This window comes from Oscarella lobularis, chromosome 13 (assembly GCF_947507565.1).
Source record: "Oscarella lobularis chromosome 13, ooOscLobu1.1, whole genome shotgun sequence".
Classification (NCBI taxonomy): domain Eukaryota; kingdom Metazoa; phylum Porifera; class Homoscleromorpha; order Homosclerophorida; family Oscarellidae; genus Oscarella; species Oscarella lobularis.
The window spans coordinates 689,384-708,250 of NC_089187.1; the positions used below are offsets into that span (position 1 = coordinate 689,384).

General features: G+C 45.2%; 3 protein-coding genes across 7 annotated transcripts; all 3 read right to left on the minus strand.

Moving 5' to 3' along the window:
• Positions 1-54: 54 nt before the first annotated feature.
• On the minus strand, positions 55-5,375 carry LOC136194750 (uncharacterized). The gene is made up of 21 exons (XM_065983976.1): positions 5,356-5,375; positions 5,179-5,297; positions 4,804-5,106; positions 4,664-4,747; positions 4,261-4,612; positions 3,884-3,974; positions 3,581-3,826; positions 3,325-3,529; positions 3,098-3,270; positions 2,965-3,051; positions 2,754-2,913; positions 2,517-2,653; positions 2,380-2,462; positions 2,023-2,325; positions 1,708-1,886; positions 1,274-1,333; positions 1,047-1,214; positions 778-992; positions 682-722; positions 538-634; positions 55-472 (listed from the first exon to the last, which is right to left on the minus strand). Exons 3-21 carry the CDS (start codon positions 5,098-5,100, stop codon positions 199-201), a joined length of 3,252 nt encoding a protein of 1,083 aa, XP_065840048.1. The 5' UTR covers positions 5,101-5,106; positions 5,179-5,297; positions 5,356-5,375; the 3' UTR covers positions 55-198.
• Positions 5,376-7,764: 2,389 nt separating this feature from the next.
• Positions 7,765-10,422, minus strand: LOC136194751 (A disintegrin and metalloproteinase with thrombospondin motifs 20-like). Of its 3 annotated transcripts, none has more exons than XM_065983979.1 (7): positions 10,339-10,422; positions 9,803-10,282; positions 9,015-9,098; positions 8,745-8,889; positions 8,544-8,698; positions 8,314-8,492; positions 7,765-8,247 (listed from the first exon to the last, which is right to left on the minus strand). In XM_065983979.1, the coding sequence occupies exons 2-6, from the start codon at positions 9,969-9,971 to the stop codon at positions 8,338-8,340; spliced, it is 708 nt and encodes a 235-aa protein (XP_065840051.1). In that variant the 5' UTR covers positions 9,972-10,282; positions 10,339-10,422; the 3' UTR covers positions 7,765-8,247; positions 8,314-8,337. The 3 variants fall into 3 exon arrangements, with proteins under 3 accessions (XP_065840051.1, XP_065840049.1, XP_065840050.1); XM_065983977.1 differs by having other exon boundaries at positions 7,766-8,247; positions 8,342-8,492; XM_065983978.1 differs by having other exon boundaries at positions 7,766-8,247; positions 8,323-8,492.
• Positions 10,423-10,763: 341 nt separating this feature from the next.
• On the minus strand, positions 10,764-18,355 carry LOC136194753 (uncharacterized). 3 transcript variants are annotated; one of them, XR_010671708.1, is made up of 28 exons: positions 18,270-18,355; positions 17,795-18,210; positions 16,966-17,049; positions 16,685-16,841; positions 16,484-16,638; positions 16,199-16,429; positions 15,922-16,103; positions 15,736-15,867; positions 15,363-15,665; positions 15,220-15,303; positions 14,818-15,169; positions 14,479-14,575; positions 14,171-14,422; positions 13,867-14,122; positions 13,644-13,816; positions 13,511-13,597; positions 13,298-13,457; positions 13,078-13,217; positions 12,947-13,020; positions 12,487-12,801; positions 12,251-12,429; positions 11,955-12,008; positions 11,788-11,895; positions 11,510-11,724; positions 11,416-11,456; positions 11,272-11,368; positions 10,955-11,221; positions 10,764-10,899 (listed from the first exon to the last, which is right to left on the minus strand). XR_010671708.1 is itself a non-coding variant. In XM_065983980.1 (27 exons), the coding sequence occupies exons 2-27, from the start codon at positions 18,042-18,044 to the stop codon at positions 11,008-11,010; spliced, it is 4,392 nt and encodes a 1,463-aa protein (XP_065840052.1). In that variant the 5' UTR covers positions 18,045-18,210; positions 18,270-18,355; the 3' UTR covers positions 10,797-11,007. The 3 variants fall into 3 exon arrangements, 2 of the variants coding, with proteins under 2 accessions (XP_065840052.1, XP_065840054.1); XM_065983980.1 differs by having other exon boundaries at positions 10,797-11,221; XM_065983982.1 differs by lacking the exons at positions 10,764-10,899; positions 10,955-11,221; positions 11,272-11,368; positions 11,416-11,456 and having other exon boundaries at positions 11,603-11,743.
• Positions 18,356-18,867: the final 512 nt, after the last annotated feature.

Below are 18,867 nucleotides of genomic sequence, written 5' to 3' on the forward strand. Positions count from 1 at the left end.
GAAGCGCATAATCGAGTCGCTAGGGCCCTACTAAAGGGGCTTCGAAGGCAAATATCACGTGATTGCAACATAGATTGCAAATACAGGTACAGGACAGCCAGTGAAAAAGCGTGCATTATTTCATTAACAAACGAGTGTTCAAACTTGACTCTAAAACGTGCAGCACCTCCTAACTTACAAATAAGAAACACCTGTACCTTATAGGGCAGTAACGAAAAAGCCATCCAAGGACTGCTTGCCAGCTGTTTGACTCTCCTTACAGTCTACGCTAGCAGCAGACTTTTCAGAGCTTTCTGACGAATCTGTCATTACAGTTATTGAATCCAAGTCCCAATCGGCATTGGAAATATCAAGGTCGATGTATGTTGTAGGTTGTTCCGATTCGAGGATTTTTCCAAGCTCTTGCGAGAGAACGCTGAACCCTGGACGCTGTTCAGGATCCGAGCGCCAACACTCTGTCATCAGTGTGTATCTACATGTTAGTGCATAAAGCAGCATTGGTCGGTAAAGGGCGAGAATGCAGAGCGAAAAGCTTACAGTTCTTTGGAGCAGCTTTTTGGACAAGCCAGACGGTTGCCACCACGCAAATACGATAGGAATTTCTTACCAGACATGCATGAATAAGGAAAACCGCCTGGAAATATACTTCTTTATACTTAAAATAATAATTAATAGTCTTACCCAAAGTGCATATTTCCCAAATAACTACGCCAAACGACCATCTAAAACGAAAAGAAAAAAATATTTTAGTATGTAAAATGGACATGTAAATCTTACACGTCGCTCTTCTCTGTAAAGATGCGGTGTGTGATGGCCTCGATTGACATCCATCGAAGAGGAAGACGCCTCGCTTTCTTTTGTAAATACACGCCGTCCTGGTAGACCGCTCTCGTTAGTCCAAAGTCGGACACCTTGAGCAGACTGTTTTCGCAGACTAGAACATTTCGACACGCCAAGTCGCGATGAACCAGACCCCTTCCGGCCAAATACTCCTGCAGTTTAAAATTCTGTGACAAAAATGTACTTGATTGCTAAAGTTCTTTTACCATTCCAGATGCAATTTGCCAGGCGAACGACAGTAGATCGGAAGCCGTAAACACCCCTTCGACATTTTCCTCATCTTTGAACGCATGTTCAGACATTTCTTGATCCTCGTCGAGCTTCGACCCGCAACTGCTACCTAACTTCGTGCAATGTTTTCTGAACGTCAAATCCTGTTTAGATAGCAAAAATAGCATGGTACTACTGCACTTTTTCCGATAAAGTTACGTGCCTCCGACTCGATATTCCTTTTAGGGCAGCTTCTATCCGTGTTCTGCTGGCTTTTGACGTACTGCATGAATAAAAAGTACAGTGCACTTAGCTTGCTTGATTTAGCGCTCTCCTCACAACGCGTCAAAAACCGGATCCCTAAACTACACGTAGGGGTTTATGCGACCCGGAATCCCTCTTTCCCAAAAATGCCAAGGCTTAAATTCTTTAAATTCTTTAGGCGTTTCAATAAATTAGGAGTGCTTTCAATGACAGGCAAGTGCAAGCAAGTATACTTCCTGCAGCTTTTTGCCAGTAAGGCCCCAAAAAATCCTAAATTCGTCCCTGACACTAACGGGCCAAACGAATCATTTGACGGGAAAACATTATGTGCCAATTGTGACCGCCAATCATTCACGTTTTAATGCAAAGCTCCCTGTTTCTGCCTCTACGTACCTCAAGTCTTCCTTTCTGAAGGTTGCTCAGCAGGTCTCCGTGGCAACAGTACTCGACGATGAGGCAGAGTGGCTGACTCCTCGTAATGCATCCTAGCATGCTGACAATGTGTGGATGCTGCCCGATTCGCTTCATAAGTTTGATTTCGTCCATGAAGTCAGAGTCCTGCTGACATGGTCCTAAATATTCAAAAGTCAATTATGCACCAGAGCGATTTCGACAGAAAATATGCCGCATCATGGCATGGAAATTTAAAGGCCCGGCTGGCGTATCGTAAATACTAAGAGCCCTTTTGTGCATAGAAGAGAGGCCTACCTTTCACCATTTTGCAAGCCACAATCCGCTTATTTTCCCCGTCGGGATCGCGTAGCGACGACCGCGGCAATGATTTGCAGTAAAGTTGAGCTTTGAGCACGACGCCGAAAGCGCCTTGGCCAATTTTATCGAGCATATATACGTCGCCACGACGGATTTCCCAATCGTCGCGCAGCTCAATCGCAGCAGTCGATGAGCGATGTCGTTTGCGATGGATGCAGGTGACGATAGTCCCAAAAATGATCAAGGCAAGTACTGAGCTTATGACTGACACAATAATTGTCAATTGAGGAACCGAAGAATCTGTTAAGATATGAGGTTTACATGAAATAATGAAACACGAGGGGCCCAAATTTCCTGGAGAGCAAGTCGGGCCGGCCCATCCCGGAAGGCATTTGCAAGTTCCCGACACTGAATCGCAACCGGTATTGTTTAGACTTCTGATAATAAAGAAATTTCTTCTACAGAACTAATGTCTGCTTTGCGCTACTTACTTGCAATCTTTCTCGCAGTTGGGACCGTATTCACCTTTGGAGCTTCCGTGTTCGCAGAGCTTTCCGTGCCAACCAGATGAACAGTTGCACTTGAAATCCCAGAAGCGTGCCATCTTTGAACAAAATCCGTAAAGCGGCTAAATTGAATTAACGTTACGGGCAAACCCTTTTCGAAATTAGCCGCATTCATTGGTGCATGCATTGCACGGTCGGTGCATGTAAGTAGCGCAGCTGTACCTGATTCGAATTTTGTGAAAAGCCCACGGGACACCAAGGCTTGCACGTCCACCTGGCTTTAACCCAGGCAGGCTGCCGTGTAATAGTACCGTAGATGGATGAACTCTCAAAACCGCCACACGTAAGGCTCTTGTTTCCAGAACACGGAAGATTGCACTCACTAAAATAAATGATTGTAAAAAACTGCCACCTACTACGCTCAAAATTGAACCTCTCGTCCACCATTGAACCTTTACGGGCGTTGTTGCAAAAGCATTGACTCGCATTCTGCACACCGTAAAACTTGTAGTTTTTGGCGCTGAAATACGAAATTGAGTAGTGCAAAATTATTGCCTAAACCGTACTAGCATTTTTGGCGGCAGAAATCTAGTGTCATCAATTCTGTTTCTTCATTAGTAATAGGCACACGATAGCTAAAATGACGATACCCTTCAAGGCAACCACGGTAGACAGACTGATCATTGGATGAGTTCATCTGGCTTATTGAAATAGATTCCCTAGCCAAAAGTGCACGATCCTAAACAAACAAACAATAGCTTGCGCAAAAAACTCAATTCAAAATAAGTAATACAACGAACGACGTCCCGTAAATCCTGTTCAAAACTTCTGTGTCAGAAAAAGTGCCAATCCGACCTAACCCTCCTTTGCCCCCACAGCCTAACGTTCCGCACCCGGCGCTACCACCAATCGCCGTTACCCGACGACTAGTTACAAAAATCTTCGGTCCTCTAAGATGAATACTGCCGCCCGAACCACCGCCGCCGCCGCCAGCACCACTAAAGATTTTCCTTTCAAAATTCTTAAAAAAAGACTCTATATTCTCGCACCCGCTTTCACCATCTTCTCCATTAGCAGAAACGTGACCAGTGACTCGAATCCTGTTGCGAGCGTCCAAATGAATTGCTCCGCCGCCGTTGCCGCCTTTTCCACCGTAAAGCACTGAAGCGGAGGCATTGACATAGCTGCCTCCGCTTCCACCGCCTGAGCCCAAATACAGAAAAGCCAAATTGCGATTTCCGTACGTTCCGCCTCCTTCACCGACACCGTCTTGACTTTCGTTTACCCCAGGTTCCCTGAGAAAATTTACAGCTACAGAATCAGCATAACAAGCAAAGTCACATTTGTATTACCCCGCTGTCCCGTAGCCACCACCACCACCTGGTTTTCCGTGGCCTCCCCCTCCGCCTCCTGCATTTGCTTTAGAAGTTGCCTTTCCCGCAACTAAAAAAAGTAGAGAGTTCATTTTGGTTCGACTCTGTTCGCACGGTACAAATACAGTATGTGCATACATAACGCACGTGTAAATGAAACATTTAGTCTTGAATCGAAAGCAAACTGCATAACTACTTACTTATTATATTATCAGACGTAACTTCATTCATTTAGCTTCTTTTCTCAGAAATAGCATGAACAGGTTTTACAAGGTGAAGTTTGTCTGATAATATAATTAGTTTACTTTAATTTATTTTAAAATATTAAAATTTTAGATGGATAAATAAAAGCCTACACAAATAGCTTTCGCCTTGCCTGCCAAAGAGGTTAAACTTTGTCGGTTTTTCACCGCCCTTGTAACCAGCTCCTCTAGCGGTAAGAGTCCCATCAATAATGATATCACGAGCGTAGAGATGAAAAGTTCCACTCTCTCTTAAGTTTGCCGAATTGTTCTTCCACGGCGCCACTTTTACGGTAACATTGGCTTCTATGGCAAAAGTACGCACATTGCAGTGAACACCGGATACGACATCGCCATCCACAGGATACCAGTCTCTGTACCCCCAATCAGTGCCTTGGCAATCGGGCTGTGCATTAATCATACAAAAATCATAATGAACTAGCAAACGATTATAAATGACGTCGTGCTGTAACAAACAGATATCAAATTTAATTCAGCAGAATGTAGAGATTTTTACGGTTGTATTGACGTCTTTTACTGGGTCATTGTAGTGGTCAACAATTTCTTTTTTCTCTAGAACTCTCTTCCAAACCGTGAAGCTCTGAAAGGTAAACAAAGCTAATAACAAAAGCGAAGAAATAAGGTTGATCGAGGCACTTTTATATCGCCCACGAATCCATTATTTGAGCAACAGTGCTCTCTTCCAAGCTGAAATTCTTCTGGAGCTGAAAGAACAAAAGGACGCGTTCGAGCCGTTGTAAGCAAACTTCCGTTGACGTAGAGCCGCGCGTTAGTGCCGTCTACTGTCATTGCAACATGATGCCATTGATTGATGTATGCTATAGTTCTAGTTTGATAGCTCTTTGAGCAGCCCGTGACAGGCACAACGATAAGAGCAAACTTTCCGTTTTCAACAGTAACGCCCATCTTGCTGCAAGAACGAAACTTGCCCATAATACTCTGAAAGAGACAAAAAAATAACAAAAATAGAAACATAAATAACAATGCTGCAGTAGATCAGAAAGAAGAGACCTTGTCACGGGCTGTCGGCCTAAACCACCCTTCCAACGTGTACACAGTACCCGGAGTCCACCATCCAAACCTAACAAAGCCACCATCGATGTGAATAGAACAGGCAAAAGGGGGCCAACCTTTAACACAACAGCAGACTTAAAATAAGAATTAAAACAACCAGTATTAACTAATCACCGAGCAGTTCGAAACGCACTGTGTTACAGGCTTTCCTAACCAAGTCAAAGGAAGTTGGCAGGTTTCTTGGCCGCCGTCACCTCCATACGTTGTAATCGCCGTCTTGATAATGTTCTCACACGTCCCCGAGTTTTGACAAACCAGCCCTTTTTCCTGAGCGCAAAAATTGAACCGGTTGGTGGTCTCTGTTTAAAATAAACAAAGTGACGCTGTAAGCCACGACAATAGAGAAGAGAATCGGAGACCACCGTTTTGAGCATTCAGTGGCTAATCAACTTACCTAGGAACTCTTCGCAGTTTGGTCCTCTCGAGCCGGGTAAGCACGAACAGTCGTACGCCTTAGCGTCTCTGACAAGGCACTTTCCCAAATTTTCACAAGGATTTTTCGTTAGACATGGATGTGTCGAGACAAGACGAAGTTTGAGTCGCGCAATCGACCGATTCGACGGCAGTACAGGAAAACAAATACCGGGTAATCCTCCACACCGCCCGCTAACGCTCTGTCGCAAGTCTACATAAACAACAAATAGAAACTATTACACACAAGCGAAAGAAACCCACTAACTTGAGAAAGACACACAATGGTTGTTGCTCATTGGCCCCTCCCACGACCAAGTCACTTGCGGATCAACTTCAAAAGGAGTTGAAGTCAAGTTGATATTGAAGTCTCCGCGAAAAGGACAGGTTCGAGTTGTTTGATTATCGCCACCTTGGCCATAGCTAAACACAACAGATTAATGGCGAGAACCATTGTTTGTGTTCTCCTCTTTCTCACGGTATATTGGAACCGCCCTCGACGGAAGTTGCGTATGAGAAATCGTTCGTCGTCACGAGCCACGAGTCAAAATTAAAACGAATGCGGGTGAAGTGAGTTTTAACCCATTCGTCCCAGTTTCGCTGAGGCACAGTGGGAGGGCAAGCAGACTGCGAACCTAAAAACCGCTAAATTACACAGTTTTTGCACTGAGTCTTAATTAACTCCAGCAAAATCTCATTCAAGAAAGAGTGGGACAATAACTCATCTTAGTGGGGCTGCTGATAATTAACGGATCTTCTTACCAAGTAGCTTGTAATAACTGGCATAGTTTTCTTCGGTGAGAGAAATGTATTCAGAAGGCTCTCCCGTATTCATGTCTGTAAAAAATTCAACTAAGACATTCTGGTCATAAAGCAACGCACAATGTGCAGAAGTGACGACTCAACCAACAGTTAATTAAGACAGAATATGCTTCGAAAAGTGACTGAACTGGTAAGTTTATGGCCGCGGTTAACTAAAGGCTAAGATGAAGCGCCTCTCCAAATTACAATGCCACCGGTCCTACCCATAAAGGCTGCGTTTTAATAAAAACGGCTGAAAGAGAACCGGACTTTTCTTTGAAAGTGAAAGACGGTCAAAAGCCCGCCTAGGCTGCTTCCCGTCGAGTGCGGTAGAATAAACAGACAAAAATAGTAAGGAAGCGTTCCAGATTACTTAAAACAGATGGTTCCTGGATACGGCTTTAGAAAGGCAGAAGAACGCGAACGAGTGTAAAATGCGAACGACTATAGGGACCCCTGTGCCAGTTTCGTCTTACACGGTGGCCCGCGGAGCCCATTTTTAGCAACTATCAAACGTCAAGACCGTTTCATGCGCCCTAGCGCCTGACTCTAGCTTTTCCCCCAAACAAACGTATATCTCTGCATGAATAGCTGAAGGCAAAACGGCCCCGCTGTGCGCCATACAGGTATATTTAGATTAGCGCAATGACGCAATCAATAAAAGGAGAAGAAAGAAAAAAAACGAAAGAAAGATCTTCCTTCTCTTTTTCGGAAGATTTTTTAGGACGCATACCTTTGCAGTAGACGGAGACGACAATCCGTGGAAGTATTTCTAAATCGTAATGCCTGTCGATCGTGTTGCCCGCCTTGTAATGGTGAACGCAGCGAGAATATCGCTGTTGACCTGCCGCTAGCCAATGAAGGCCCATGAATAGGACGCCAAAATAGGCGCCGACGAATCCCATGATCGCGCGAGCTGGGAAACTTCTTCGCCACACGCCGGAGTGAGTGGAACTGTGGATGCAGAAGGATAATTAATGTGGCAAGGAAGTTTACGCACCGTGACGCAAGTGCATGGATTCGTCGTTAATCAGCGTAATTGGCATCCATAGAATAAAAGCCTTCTTCTATACTATCTTCGGCCGCTTGGCGGCATAACCGCTCAACGGGGAATCGCATAAAGAAGGCCCCTTTGAGAAATTGATCAAAAATCGCCTACTTACGGACTCGCTGCTTCTTTCCCACGTACCTAGAGCGCCTGAATATCACGCTTTTTGCCGCCCCGCATTGAGCGAAACGCGGAAAAGGATGAAGACGAAAAAAAGACTAGAGTACGCTAAGACAATGACGTCATACATGCGCAAACATTGATTTGAAGCAGCAAAACAAAAGACACGAGTAAAGCAGCTGCCGCATGCAAATCAAAATTCAGGAGCATTCCAACATTGCTTTTCCCATGTTGTAGGCATGCTGGATTTCTATAGCGCTACGAGCTCGCTTAGAGAGTCGAACAGCTGCCAATTTCCCGCTGAAGTCTGGAGCGGTGTGCCAGCCTCCAGAAGCCCCGATGAGGATGGGATCATTTGAAAGATGAATAGAGTCATGTTTTACCAGACTGTGACTCAAGACACCGTCTAATAAGTAGTAGCGAAGCGAATTGTCTTCTTATCATACGTTAGAGCAAAGTAATGCCACTTGCCGTCTGTTGCAGTGGGCTGATGAACGTTGAACATTTCATACCCAGCTCTGGCCTGCAGATGTATGTCGGTGTGCCGTAGCCGCCACCACCACCTGGTTTTCCTTGGCCTCCCCCTCCGCCTCCTCCATTTGCGTTAGAATTTGCCTTTCCCGCAGCTAAAAGGTACAGAGTTCATTTTGGTTTGACTCTGCTCGCACGGTACAAATACAGTATGTACATACATAACGTACGTGTAAATAAAACCTTTACTCTTGTAAATTTTGACAAGGATTTTTCGTTAGACATGGATGTGTCGAGACAAGACGAAGTTTGAGTCGCGCAATCGACCGATTTGACGGCAGCACAGGAAAACAAATACCGGGAAATCCTCCACACCGCCCGCTAACGATCTGTCGCAAGTCTACATGAACAACAAATAGAAACTATTACACAAGCAAACAAACACACTAACTTGAGAAAGACACAGAGTGATTGTTGCTCATTGGCCCCTCCCACGACCAAGTCACTTGCGGATCAACTTGAAAAGGAGTTGAAGTCAAGTCGATATTGAAGTTCCCGCGAAAAGGACAGGTTAGTGTTGTTTGATTATCGCCACCTTGGCCATAGCTAAACACAACAGATTAATGGCGAGAACAATTGTTTGTGTTCTCACGGTATATTGGAACCGTCCTCGACGGAAGCTGCGAATGAGAAATCGTTCGTCGTCACGAGCCACGAGTCAAAATCAAAACGAATGAGGGTGAAGTGAGTTTTACCCCATTCGTCCCAGATTCGCTGAAGCACAGTGGGAGGACAACCTAAAAACCGTTAGACAGTTTTTGCACTGAGACTTAGCTCCGGAAAAATCTCATTCAAGAGAGAGTCAGAAAATAACTCATCGCAAAATTTTAGCAGACCGCTGATAGTTAGCTAATCTTCTTACCAAGTAGCTTGTCATAACTGGCATAGTTTCTTTCCCGGGACGAGTTGAGCGAAATGTATTCAGAAGGCTCTCCCGTATTCATGTCTGTAAAAAAATTCAACTAAGACGTTCTGGTCATAAAGCAACGCAAAATGTGCAGAAGTGACGACTCGACCCACAGCTAATTAAAACAGAGCATGGTTCAAAAAGTGACTGAACTGATAAGTTTATGGCCGCGGTTAGCTAAAGGCTAAGATGAAGTGCCTCTCCAAATTACAATGCAACCGGTCCTACCCAAAAAAGGCTGCGTTTATTAATTAGAACCGCTGAAAGAGAACCGAGCCTCCTCTTTCAAAGAGAAACACGGTCAAAGGCCCGCCTAAGCTGCTTCCTGTTGAGTGCGGTAGAGTATACAGACAAAATAAGTAATTAGTAAGGAAGCGTTCGTGGGGATAAACGCATTCCAGACTGTTTATACAGTCCGTCTGAACTGATGCCTGGATACGGCTTTAGAAAGGCAGAAGAACGCGAACGAGTATAAAATGCGAACGACTATAGGGACCCTTGTGCCACAGGTCCAGTTTCGTCTTACACGGTGGCCCCGCGGAGCCCATTTTTAGCAACTATCAAACGTCAAGTCCGTTTCTGCCCCCCTAGCGCCTGACTCTAGCTTTTCCCCCAAACAACCCTATCTCAGCTGACAGCCCCGCTGTGCGCCATACAGGTATATTTTAGATTAGCGCAATCAACAAAAGGAGAAGAAAGAAGAAACGAAATAAAGATCTTTCTTCTCTTTTCCGGAAGCATACCTTTGCAGTAGACGGAGACGACAATCCGCGGAAGTATTTCTAAATCGTACTGCCCGTCGATCGTGCTGCCAGTCTTGTAATAGTCAACGCAGCGAGAATATCGCTGCTGACCTGCTGCTAGCCAATGAAAGCACATCAGAACGCCAAAATAGGCGCCGAAGAAGCCCATGATCGCGCGAACTAGGAAACTTCTTGGCCCACACGCCGGAGTGAGTGGAAGCAGAAGCAAAGTGGCTTTTATAATTATCTCGTTTTCGCAACGCACGCTAGTGGATTTGTCAGCTAAAAGCTTTGGGCGTCACAAGTTCGCAGGACGGCTTTTCCGGTTATATAGCCAGTCCCAATTGGTGACGTTTTCTCGGCGTAATTGGCATCCAATGACATCGATATTGAAGAAAAGCCTTCTTCTATACTATTTCTGCCGTTTGGCTGCATAAATGCTCAGTTTGGCAGCGTTATCAACAGTGAATAGAAGGCCCCCTTGAGAAATTGATCAAAAATAGCCTACTTACGGACTCGTTGCTTCTTGCACGTACCTAGAGTGCTTGAATAAGACCTGACGCGCGCTTTTCGCCTCTCCGCATTGAGCAAAACGCGGAAAAAAGGATGAAGACGAAGAATACTAGAGCACGTTAAGAAGACAAATAATGACGTCATACATGCGCATAAAGAGCAAACATTGATTTGAAGCAGCAAAACAAAAGACACGAGTAAAGCAGCAGCCGCATGCAAATCAAAATCCAGGAGCATTCCAGCATCGGGGTCTGGGTTAGGAGGAAGGGGGTTAATTGATACCGCTAAGGAATTATGCACGTCCTGCTTTTGAGACTTTTTCTTACGTTTGGAATAGCATTGCTCAATAGCAGAGAGTCTTTTAGAAAAATGCTAGAAGTGGCTCCCTCCAAACTGCTTATCTTTGAGAACAAGCTCGGAATGTTAGATTCCAGATTGGATAATGCAGCAGCAGTTTGAAAATTTGAAAGACTATCGGAATTTGAAGTGTACGGTAAATTTATGAAAGTTTACCGAGTTGATATGGACTGAAGGGTGATTAATAATACTGTACCAGGACAACCCATTGACAAAGCGTGCATTATCTAAGCAGACAAGTGTTCAACATCTAAACACCTTATAGGGCAGTTTCGGCCGTACTGAACGAGTCATCCACGGACTGCTTGCCAGCTGTCTCCTTGGGCGGGCCACAACTAGTCTGCGCTAGCAGTAGACTTTTCAGAGCTTTCTGACGACTCCGTCATTTCAGTTATTGAATCCAAGTCCCAATAGGAATTCGAAAAATCAAGGTCGATGTACGCGTTAGGTTGTTCCGATTCGAGGATTCCTCCCAGTTTCTGCAAGAGAACGCTGAACGTTGGGCGCTGGCGAGGATCAGAGCGCCAACATTCAGTCATCAGTTTGTACCTGTAGGTACTAGTACATAACATAAAGTAGCATTGTTTGTTGGAACTTACAGTTCTTCGGAGCAGCCTTTTGGACAAGCCAAACGGTTGCCACCACGCAAACGCGATAGAAATTTCTTACCAGACATGCACGAATAAGGAAAACCGCCTGCAAGTACAACTTTCTTACGTGAAAAATAAATTTTATAGTCTTACCCAAAGTGCATATTTCCCACATAACTACGCCAAACGACCAGCTAAAACAAATGAAAGAATGTCATAGGGTAGAATTTATACAAGTAAATCGTACACGTCGCTCTTTTCCGTGAAGAGACGATGTGTGATGGCCTCGATTGACATCCATCGAAGAGGGAGAGACTTTGCTGTTTTTTGTGAATACACGCCGTCCTTGTAGACCGTTCTCGTTAGTCCAAAGTCGGACACCTTGAGTAGATTGTTTTCGCAGACTAGAACATTTCGACACGCCAAGTCGCGATGAACCAGATCATTTCCGGCCAGATAATCCTGCAGTTTAATTAAAATTCTGTAATACAAATGCACTCAATTCAATTGCCAAAGTTCTCTCACCATTCCAGATGCAATTTGCCAGGAGAACGACAATAGATCGGAAGCCGTAAACATCCCTACCGCATTCTGAACGTCTATCTCATCGCTGAGCGTATGCTCAGCCACCTCCTACGTATAAAGCAAAAATCCTACCTAGCACTTTGGTTGTATAAGATAAAGTTACGTGCCTTCGACTCGTTAGAGCTACTCTTTTTATCCGATTTCTGCTGACCTTTGACGTCCTGTTAGAGAGAAAACACAAGCCTGCTTTAGCGTTCTCTCCAACAACGCGCCAAAACCCGGATCCATAAAAAAAGGGACCCCACTGAGGGCGTGCTCTTATGTACTAGTAGTTTAATTAGAGAATCCTAAATCAGTCCGTGACACTAACGGGACAACCGGACAGAGAAACATTACGTGCCAATAATTGTGACCTAACGGCTAACGTTCTACCGCACAACGCCCTGTTTCTGCTACTACATACCCCTAGTCTTCCTTTCTTAAGGCTGCTCAGTAGGTCGCCGTGACAACAGTATTCGACGATCAGGCACAGTGGCTGGCTCTTCGTTATGCATCCTAGCATGCTGACAATGTGCGGATGTTTCCCGATTCGCTTCATCAGTTCGATTTCTTCCATGAATTCAGAGTCGTTCTGACATGATCCTGAATAATCAAAATTCAACTCACGCACCTGAGCGAGTTTGATGACAACTATCTTACCTTTCAACATTTTGCAAGCCACAGTCGACTTGTTTTCCTCTTCGAGATCGCGTATCGACAACCGCGACGACGATTTGTGGTAAAGATGAGCTTTGACCACGACTCCAAAAGCGCCTTGGCCAATTTTTTCCAGCAGAAATATGTCGCCACGACTGATTTCCCAGTTGTCGCGTAGCTGAACAGAATCAAACGCAGCAGTCGCTAAGCGACGCTTTCTGCGACGACGAATGCAGGTGGCGGTAGCGCCAAAAATGATCAAAACAAGAACTGAGGTAATGATCGACACAATGACCGTAACTTGAGGAACCGACGAATCTGTAAAGATACAATATGATCACATCATTACGTTGCAATGACAAATGCTGATAAGACTCTGCTCAAACTTAGAATCTTATTGGTATACATGCAACAGTAGAACACGCGCTTTTTAAAATCATGCTCGATAAGTGCTATATCTCACCTAAGGAGCTCGTTGGGCCGGTCCACTTATTGCAAGCTCCAGAAACTGAATCGCAACCGGTATCGTTTTGACATCTGATATAAAAAAGAAAAAGTTATTCCTAGAACCATTCTCTGTTTTGCGCTACTTACTCGCAGTCTTTCTCGCAGTTGGGACCGTACTTACCCTTGAAACAAGAGACTTCGCAGAGCTTTCCGTGCACGCCAGCTGGACAGTTGCAGTGGAAATCCCACGAGAATGCTGTGGTGTTTGAGCAAAATCCGTAGAGCGGCTAAATCAAAGTTACACATAAATTCTTTTCAAAACTAGCTGCACTCATTGAACATCTGGTGCAAATAATACCAGCAGTACCTGATTTGAATTGAGAGAAAAGCCTACGGGACACCAAGGCTTGCACGTCCGACTAGCCGTCGACTCGGCAGGGCGCCATGGAATAGGACCGTAAGTGGAAATTCCTTGAGAACCGCCGCACGTAAGGCTCAAGTTTCCAGGACACGGAAGATTGCAGTTACTAAAGAGACTGGTAGAAAACGATTGTCATGCACTCTGTTCGAAATTGTAAACCTGTCGTCCAAGACAACCTCTTCGTATTCGTTGTCGCAAAAACATTGATTCGCAGAATGTACAAAGTAGTACTTGTAGTTTTTGGCGCTAAAATACTTTATCAAGTAGTGCGAAATCACCCACTTAATCTTACTAGCACTTTTGGCGACAGAATTCTGGTGTCATTATTTCTGATTCTTCATCAGTCATAGGTACGCGGTTCCTAAGCTGACGCTTATCGTTAATGCAACCAAGATAGACAGACTGATCATTAGAAGAATTCATCTGGCTTATTGAAATCGATTCCCTAGCTAAAGTTGCAAGATCCTAAACAAACGATACATCGCGCTATTAATACACTCAATTTCAAATAATACATTAAACGTCTTCAGATATTGCCGCTCGAACGCCGGACTAGGCTCCGTTTTTCCCGTAAACTTGTCAGAATCAATGCGAATTCGACCTAACCCCCCGTCGCCCCCGCAGCGGCGTAACGCTCCGCACCCGCCTCGACCTCCCAACGCCATAATCCGACCATCATTCACATTAATGTCAGATCCTCTAAGATAAATACTGCCGCCCGCACCGCCGCCGCCGCCACCACCACTTTCTTGCAATTTCCGATCTAAATACCTAAAAAAGACTACAATCTAAAAAAACACGGATAAGGTTCTTTCGCACCCGTCTTCACCATCGCTTCCGTTAGCCGAAACTTGACCGGTGACTTGAATTCTATTAAGAGCGTCCAAACGAAGTGCTCCGCCACCGTTGCCGCCTTTTCCACCGTAAAGCGCTCCAGCGGAGGCATCACGGCCGTCCGAGCCCAAATTTCCACTAACGGAGTTGCTGCCACTTCCACCGCCCGAGCCCAAATGCAGAATTCGCAGATTATAACTTCCGTACGAGAGGCCTCCTTCACCGCCCCCAGGTTGTCTGAGAAAAACACGGCTACAGAACTAGCGGAACGAGCAAATTTATACTTTTATTACCCCGCTGTGCCGTAGCCTCCACCGCCACCTGGTTTTCCGTCTCTTTGGCCTCCCCCTCCGCCACCTTCATTTGGAGCAGACGTTTTCGTTCCCGGACCTATAAAATAGACCGTTCATTCTGGTAGGTTTCAAAGTCTGCTCACACGGTACGTCATATGCACAAAGCCTTACAACTTGAAAAAAGAACTGCAAAATTATTTACTTCACCTCGTAAGAAACTACTATTTCCAAAGGAAGGAAAATAATGCTAACTAGAAAAATTTACGCACTGAATATGGCAATAATTTTAGTTTAATTAATCTGCGAGCGTTTTAAACATAAAATGAATTTTTGGCTTACGCAGAAAGCTTTCGCCTTGCTCGCCGGAGGTATTGGACTTGGTCGGTTTATCGCCCCCCATAAAACCAGCTCCTGTCGCGCAAAGAGTCCCTCTAATAATGATATCATGAGCGAAGACTTGAAAAGTTCCATTCGCTCCTAAGTTAGTTGAATTGTTAAAAGTCCACGGCGCCACTTTTACGGTAACATCGGCTTCTATGGCGAAAGTACGCACATTGCAGTGAACACCGAATACGACGTCGCCATCCGCAGGAGACCAGTCTTTGTAACCCCAATCAATACCGCGGCATTCGGGCTGTGAATTCGTACAGAAATCGTGGTGCGCCGCCAATCGATTATAAATGACGTGGTGCTGTACAAACAGTCATCAAATTTAATTCAGTAGAACGCAGAGAGTTTTACTGTCGTATTGAAGTCTTCTAGCGGGTCATTGTAGTGATCAACAATTTCTGCCCTCTCTAAAATTCTCTTCCAAACCGTAAAGCTCTATAAGGCAAAGAAAAGTAATGTAACAATATCAGAACTCAGAGCGATGATCAACGCACCTTTATATCGCCGGCGAATCCATTGTTTGAGGAGTCGTACCCTTTTCCAAGACGAAATCCTAATGGAGGAAAAAGAAAAGCGGTTCGCGTTTGAACCGTTTTGAGTAAACTTCCGTTGACGTAGAGCCGCGCGTTCGTGCCGTCTACTGTCACTGCAACATGATGCCATTGATTGATGTATCCTATTGTTCCAGTTCGAGAGCTGTTTGAGCAGCCTGCTAGAGGCTTGTAGACAAGAGCAAATTTTCCGTTATCGAGAGCAACGCCCATCTTGCTGCACCCCTGAAACGTGCCCATAATAGTCTGAAAGAGAAAAACATATCTGACTTAATAAAGGATGCTACAGTAGATCAGGGAAAGAAAGCAATCATACCTTGCGACCAGCAGCATGTGCCGTCGGCCTAAACCACCCTTCCAACGTGTACACAATACCAGGAGACCACCAGCCCAATGCGACGGCGCTCACACCATCGAGGTGAACAAAACAGGCGAAAGGAGGTCCAACCTTTAGCCAAAAAAAAGGCAATTAGAATAAAAGTTGCCAGTATTAGCTAATCACCGAGCAGTTTGAAACGCATTGTGTTACAGGCTTTCCTAACCAAGTCGAAGGAAATTGGCAGTTTTCATGGCCGCCGTCACCTCCATACGTTGGAATGGTCTTCTTGATAATGTTCTCACACGTTCCCGAGTTCTGACAAACCAGCCCTCTTTCCTGAGCGCAAAAATTGAACCGGTTGGTCTCTTTTTAAAATAAACAAAGTGACGCTGAAAGCCACGACAATAGAGAAGAGAATCGGAGACCACCGTTTTGAGCATTCAGTGGCTAATCAACTTACCTAGGAACTCTTCGCAGTTCGATCCTCTAGAGCCGGGTAAGCACGAACAGTCGTACGCCTTAGCGTCTCTGACAAAGCACTTTCCCAAATTTTCACAAGGATTTTTCGTTAGACATGGATGTGTCGAGACAAGACGAAGTTTGAGTCGCGCAATCGACCGATTTGACGGCAGTACAGGAAAACAAATACCGGGAAATCCTCCACACTGCCCGCTAACGATCTGTCGCAAGTCTACATGAACAACAAATAGAAACTATTACACACAAGCGAAAGAAACCCACTAACTTGAGAAAGACACAGAATGGTTGTTGCTCATTGGCCCCTCCCACGACCAAGTCACTTGCGGATCAACTTCAAAAGGAGTTGAAGTCAAGTCGATATTAAAGTCACCGCGAAAAGGACAGGTTTGAGTTGCTTGATTATCGCCACCTTGGCCATAGCTAAGCACAACAGATTAATGACGAGAACCATTGTTTGTGTTCTCACGGTATATTGGAACCGCCCTCGACGGAAGTTGCGAATGAGAAATCGTTCGTCGTCACGAGCCACGAGTCAAAATCAAAACGAATGCGAGTGAAGTGAGTTTTACCCCATTCGTCCCAGTTTTGCTGAGGCACAGTGGGAGGGCAAGCAGACGGCGAACCTAAAAACCGTTAGACAGTTTTTGCACTGAGACTTAGCTCCAGAAAATCTCATTCAAGAGAGAGTCAGACAATAACTCATCGCAAAATTTTAGCAGACCGCTGATAGTTAGCTAATCTTCTTACCAAGTAGCTTGTAATAACTGGCATAGTTTCTTTCCCGGGACGAGGTGAGCGAAATGTATTCAGAAGGCTCTCCCGTATTCATGTCTGTAAAAAATTCAACTAAGACGTTCTGGTCATAAAGCAACGCACAATGTACAGAAGTGACTACTCGACACACAGTAAAGTTTACGGCCGCGGTTAACACTAAAGGCTAAGATGAAGCGCCTCTCCAAATTTTACAATGCAACCGGTCCTACCCATAAAAGGCTGCGTTTATTAATTAAAAACCGCTGAAAGAGAACCGAGCTTCCTTTTGAAAGAGAAACACGGTCAAAGGCCCGCCTAGAGTCTATTCGCTGTGACCTTAGACAAAAACAGGCTGGCCCCGCCCCCTTTTAAGAAAAGCTGTTTCCTGTTGAGTGCGGACAGACAAAATAAGTAATAAGTAAGGAAGCGCTTGTGGGGATAAACGCATTCCAGACTATTTATACAGTCCGTCTGAACAGCGTTTCAAAGAGATGATGCCTGAATACGGCTTTAGAAAGGCAGAAGAACGCAAACGAATGTAAAATGCGAACGACTATAGGGACCCTTGTGCCAGTTTCGTCTTACACGGTGGCCCCGCGGACCCCATTTTTAGCAACTATATCAAACGTCAAGTCCGTTTCTGCCCCCTATTGCGCCTGACTCTAGCTTTTCCCCCAAACAACCCTATCTCTGCATGAATAACTGAAGGCAAAACGGCCCCGCCGTGCGACATACATGTATATTTTAGATTAGTGCAATCAACAAAAGGAGAAGAGAGAAAAAAGCGAAAGAAAAATCTTTCTTCTCTTTTCCGGAAGCATACCTTTGCAGTAGACGGAGACGACAATCCGTGCAAGTATTTCTAAATCGTAATGCCTGTCGATCCTGCTGCCCGTCTTGTAATGGTCAACGCAGCGAGAATATCGCTGTTGACCTGCTACTAGCCAATGAAGGCACATTAGGACGCCAAAATAGGCGCCGAAGAAGCCCATGATCGCGCGAACTCGGAAACTTCTTCGCCCACACGCCGGAGTGAGTGGAAGCAGAAGCAATGTGGCAAGGAAGTGTGGCATGCAAAGTGGCGTCTAAACATCTCGTTTTCGCAACGCACGCTATAGGGCATGGATTCGTCGTCAAATCAGCGTAATTGGCATCCCATGACATCGATAGAATAAAAGGCGTCTTCTTCGGCCGTTTGGCTGCATAACCGCTCAACGGGGAATGGCATAAAGAAGGCCCCTTTGAGAAATTGATCAAAAATCGCCTACTTACGGACTCGCCGCTTCTTGCCCACGTACCTAGAGCGCCTGAATATCACCTGAAGCGCGCTTTTCGCCGCTCCGCATTGAGCGAAACGCGGAAAAAGATTAAGACGAAGAATACTAGAGCACGTTAAGACAAATAATGACGTCATACAGGCGCACAAAGAGAAAACATTGATTTGAAGCAGCAAAACCAAAGATACGAGTGAAGCAGCAGCCGCATAGCACTACGAGCTCGCTTAGAGACTCGAACAGATGCCAATTTCCCGCTGAAGTCTCGAGCGTGCCAGCTATCGGAAGCTCCGATGAGGATAGGATGATTTGAAGGTTGAATAGAGTCATGTTTCACCAGACTCTGACTCAAGACGCCGTCTAAGTAGTAGCGAATTGTCTTCCTATCATACGTCAGAGCAAAGTAATGCCAATTGCCGTCTGTTGCAATGGGCTGATGAACGTTGACGATTTCATGCTCAGCTCTTGCCTGCAGCTGTATGTAGGAGAACACGTTGTCGTTCTCCCAAAATTTAGGAAAGCCGTAGCTGTATTTCTTCAGAAGCAAGTATCCTGTATTGGTCGCTGTTCTGATCCAAGCTTCAATGGTAAGTTCGGCTACGTTCAGTGAATTGGAGTGGGG